The following is a 5,000-nucleotide window of genomic DNA, read 5'->3' as shown; positions in this document are numbered from 1 at the left end:
AACAACAAGAGCTATTTAGAAAAAGGAGAAAAACCTAGATGTATGTATATATATATATATGTGCGTGTCTGTGAAGTGTGACCAAAGTGTAAGTAGGAGTAGCAAGATATCCCTGTTATCTTAGCGTGTTTATGAGACAGAAAAAGAAACCAGCAATCCTACCATCATGCAAAACAGTTACAGGTTTTTGTTTCACAGTCATCTGGCAGGACGGTAGTACTTCCCTGGGTGGTTGCTGTCTACCAACCTACTACCTATTATGTATATAGCAGAATTTAGTTTAAAAACATTACGTTAGTTTAAGGGAGGTTTGGTGAGGTTTCTGTGTTAGTTTTGGTTCAAAAAAATAAAACTATATCATTGTCAATGAAAAAAAAATAGCTATTCATCTGTAACAAAAAATTGGAAAACTTAATTTTTCAGGGAGTTCGTGTGTGTGTGTGTGTGTGTGTGTGTGTGTGTGTGTGTGTGTGTGTGTGTGTGTGTGTGTGTGTGTGTGTGTGTACTCACCTAGTTGTACTCACCTAGTTGAGGTTGCGGGGGTCGAGTCCGAGCTCCTGGCCCCGCCTCTTCACTGATCGCTACTAGGTCACTCCCCCTGAGCTGTGAGCTTTATCATACCTCTGCTTAAAGCTATGTATGAATCCTGCCTCCACTACATCGCTTCTCAAACTATTCCACTTACTGACTACTCTGTGGCTGAAGAAATACTTCCTAACATCCCTGTGATTCATCTGTGTCTTCAGCTTCCAACTGTGTCCCCTTGTTACTATGTCCAATCTCTGGAACATCCTGTCTTTGTCCACCTTGTCAATTCCTCTCAATGTGTGTGTGTGTGTGTGTGTGTGTGTGTGTGTGTGTGTGTGTGTGTGCGTGTGTGTGTGTGTATTTGGACATCATTCCCTATCTGTTTCCTACAGTAAGCCTCACACACCTACTCTCTCGCATACAGTGGGCGCGCATCGTGCTGGTCGTAGAGAGGGGTCTGAGTCCTGAGGAGCGACTGAAGCACTTGATGACGTACTCCCAGCCCATGTCAGACGGCCGCAGGGCACTGGTCCTACGCCTCCACCAGGAGGTGAGTATACTCCTCCTCTTTCTACTTGCTGCTGCTTCGTCTCTCGTCTCCACCAGGAAATGGAGAAATGGGACACTCCTGTTTATGAAATTGTTATTTTGTGATATGTTTGTGATATGCTTCTCCGTGTGAAAACTAATTTTAACACCTTTTAGAGGAAGGGGGAGAGGGTGTAGCACTCATTCCCCAGGTATTCTATAACCCCGCAGGTGTTTAGCGCATCCTCATTGAACTAATAGTGATTACACATTTAAATTTTCCCTTCGATCCCTCCACATTCCCACACACCCAGCTACAACCGACCAGCTGGGCTGTGGTTCGTACGTCAGGTTGCGTGCAGCCAACAGTAACAGCCTAGTTGATCAGGCCCTGATCCTCCATGATGCCTGGTCACAGACCGGGCCGCGTGGCCGTTGACCCCCAAAACCCTCTCCACACACACACACACACACACACACACCACCCACACGCTAAGACACATTAATTAGAAAACGTTTCGGTCCTGGGGACCTGGATCACTGTGTAGGAGGAGAGTGGGATGTGAGTGACATATAGTGACCTGGGAAATGACATATTTCAAATGGGAACATGTAGACAAAAAGGTTACGTGATTCCTGTGTTGTCAGGAAGGTGGTGCTTTGACTGGCTGAGTATCATATATACCTAATATTTTTGAACGTTTGTAGCTTCCAGTGTTATGTTCTATGGTGTCGGTGACAGCTTCCAGTGTTATGTTCTATGGTGTCGGTGACAGCTTCCAGTGTTATGTTCTATGGTGTCGGTGACAGCTTCCAGTGTTATGTTCTATGGTGTCGGTGACAGCTTCCAGTGTTATGTTCTATGGTGTCGGTGACAGCTTCCAGTGTTATGTTCTATGGTGTCGGTGACAGCTTCCAGTGTTATGTTCTATGGTGTCGGTGACAGCTTCCAGTGTTATGTTCTATGGTGTCGGTGACAGCTTCCAGTGTTATGTTCTATGGTGTCGGTGACAGCTTCCAGACACTATCATCCAATAACCACCTCTCTCTACCACCACATTTCGCAACTACTAACAGCAACCACCCCATCACCACCATCATCATCCACTAACCCCTTACCCCTCCCCCATCACCACTGACCCCACCAACTAACGACATCTAATTCTTCCCCTACCACCACTTATCACAACAACTAAAATCCTCCTTTTCTGTCGTTTAAGGACGAAGAGAGAGAGGAGATGAAGGACATAATGGACATGAAGAGGGTACACCAGAAGTACGTTCTGCGTCGCAAGAACCGCAAGAACCCCTTTGACGACACCGTCGACACCACCACCACCACCACCACCACCACCACCAGCGCCCCGGTGAAGGATCCTCCAAAGAAGACTTAAGGATAGCATAGACTCCGACAGCCATGAAGAAAACGACCACAGCTGCGTCTACGGAGATGACGACTCATAACTATGGCGACGACGACGACGAAGACCGCGATTGCCAATGAGACGACACGATAAACTCGTTGAAGAAACCTCCGAGAGAAGCTTTTTTAACGCGAGTTTCTCGCCAATAGCACGACTACGACGACTATGGCAACGACCACGACTACGCTAACGATAACGATAACAAGAACATTCTCTCCATGTGTTTGCTAAGACGCTGATAAATAATGCTCTCTTGAAATAAATATAAATGTTTGAATGTGTACGTGCATGTGTGTGTGTGTGTGTGTGTGTGTGTGTGTGTGTGTGTGTGTGTGTGTGTGTGTGTGTGTGTGTGTGTGTGTGGTATTGTAACTTTTATTGTTCGCAATATATATGAAAACTGAGTTATTTACCCCTTTATTTTATATTAAACTCAGCGCGGTAGTGTTAACTATTTATCTTAACCTATGTACATATAATCCTTTTCTAATTTTTATTCTTATGTATATATATATATATATATATATATATATATATATATATATATATATATATATATATATAAATAATGTTGTGTGGAAAAAGATATATATTTATAATCTTATTCATTAAAGTCCGAGTGAGTGAGTTTGTCTTATACTGTAACCTCTTGTTGATAGGGATCCAACCTAGTAGTGATCAAATCTAAATCGAAGACCATCTTTTGGGATCGTGAGAGATGACCTCAAGGATAAGACTTCTAACCACTTCAGAGGAGGCAGCTGGGTCCCGGAGGCAAGAAGTTGAGAATCTATTATATGTGAATCAACCTATGGCCTTGAGAGAGCTGGCATTATTTTCACATTATCTGGACGCTCCTAAATAGATCAAGCTGCTATACTGATCAGGTTAGAGAAGTCTCCAATCTTAGTTAATGAATTATAAGGATAATCATATGGAAGGGCCAATAAGGAACGAAAATCTCTTCACTGGCATCAAGGAACACTAACAGTGCCTCAAACAGACCTTTCAGTAGATTGGAACATAAGTTTCAACAGTGTACTGTTGTGTTCCATGAAGTGGTACATCTTTGTTGGCCATTCACTGAAATGAGTCTGAAAGGTCTGAATGTGTCGAAAAAGCATTTTAAGCAACGCTTTCTAATGTTTTGTCACCAACTTTGATGTTAAAATGCGAAGTGAATGTGCACCGAGAATGTGTATTTTTCGGTATATATACTCAGAAAGGAGGGTGTCTTTCTGTGTATATACAACGAGGAGTGTGCATCTTTCAGTGTATATACACTGACAGGTTTATATCTTTCGGTGTACTTACACTGAAAGTTGTGTATCTCTCCGTATATGTACACTCAGAAAAGTGTATCTCTCAGTGTATACTCATTGGGAGGTGTATATCTCTCACTATATATAAACCGAGATTATACTTCAATCACTGTTTTGGTGATTAAAGCACTTCAGACTGGTGATGTGCTGGTGATATGCAGCCTTAACGACCCTCGTGTAGTAGGATGGACTTCGAGCCAGTGAACTAACTACTGCAGGTAACCCATACAAGCTTGCAACTCTCGTCTTCAAATACTGAGGGAACAATAAACCAGGAGACAACAAACGTTAACATGCAGTCCTGTTATGTTTCTGTGGTGTTCCTGTCTCGTTCAGTGTATCATTAACTGTCTCGTTAAGGGTCTCGTTAACTGTCTCGTTAGCTGTCTCGATAATTGGCGTTATAGATGACTCGTCATTAATTAACAGCTCACTCGGCGAGCCACTGTGTGTGTGTGTGTGTGTGTGTGTGTGTGTGTGTGTGTGTGTGTGTGGTGTTTATGTATGCGTGTGCATATGTGCGTCTTCCGGCTTTCAAATAAAATATACACGCTTTTGCAAACTGTAAAATATTCAGATAATTTTACGTAATAATTTGATTCAGATATTACATATATATATATATATATATATATATATATATATATATATATATATATATATATATATATATATATATATATATATATATATATATATATATACATACTTTTTATAAAATATAAAAACTCAGTAGATATGATCTTTAAACCATAAAATAAAAATGTCAGGGATTTATATATTTATTTATATTTATATTCATATATTTATATATGGGAACTCAGGTGATTTTATTTTCGTAAATCTCCTTAATTAGGAAGAGATTACTCAAGATCATACGTAATTCCAATGAAATATCACGGAGAATTAAATCACACAACGAATAATTCCTAAGAATTAAATACTGGAATGAAAATACTCGCGATATGATAAAAGATAATGAAAATTCAGAATAATTATATGACAGAAGGAAATTCCCTGAAATTTATATATCAGAATGGAAGTCCTAAAAATTTAAATCCCTCAAAAATTAAATCGTGGAAATTGTAATCACAAAATTCAGCCATGGAGATAAAAATTCCAGAAGGAAAATCGTGGAGATTTAAGTTCTTGAATTAAAATCTCAGAGATAAATCACAGACATTGAAATCTAAGTAAT

The 5,000-nt window shown here is 40.4% G+C and overlaps 1 protein-coding gene across 1 annotated transcript in view; it reads left to right on the top strand.

Annotated features, from left to right (window-relative positions):
* Positions 1-2,750, top strand: part of nan (transient receptor potential cation channel subfamily V member nanchung) — a 96,959-nt gene extending 94,209 nt beyond the window's left edge. Inside the window, exons 21-22 of the mRNA XM_070090925.1 lie at positions 953-1,078; positions 2,277-2,750. Of these exons, the coding sequence (XP_069947026.1) occupies positions 953-1,078; positions 2,277-2,450 (300 nt within the window). The 3' untranslated portion in view covers positions 2,451-2,750. The remainder of the gene's footprint in view (positions 1-952; positions 1,079-2,276) is intronic.
* The last annotated feature ends 2,250 nt before the right edge of the window (positions 2,751-5,000 follow it).

This window comes from Cherax quadricarinatus, chromosome 33, assembly GCF_038502225.1.
Source record: "Cherax quadricarinatus isolate ZL_2023a chromosome 33, ASM3850222v1, whole genome shotgun sequence".
Lineage (NCBI taxonomy): Eukaryota > Metazoa > Arthropoda > Malacostraca > Decapoda > Parastacidae > Cherax > Cherax quadricarinatus.
The sequence above is the reverse complement of the archived record's forward strand: the minus strand, read 5'-3'. Positions and strand labels throughout refer to the sequence as shown.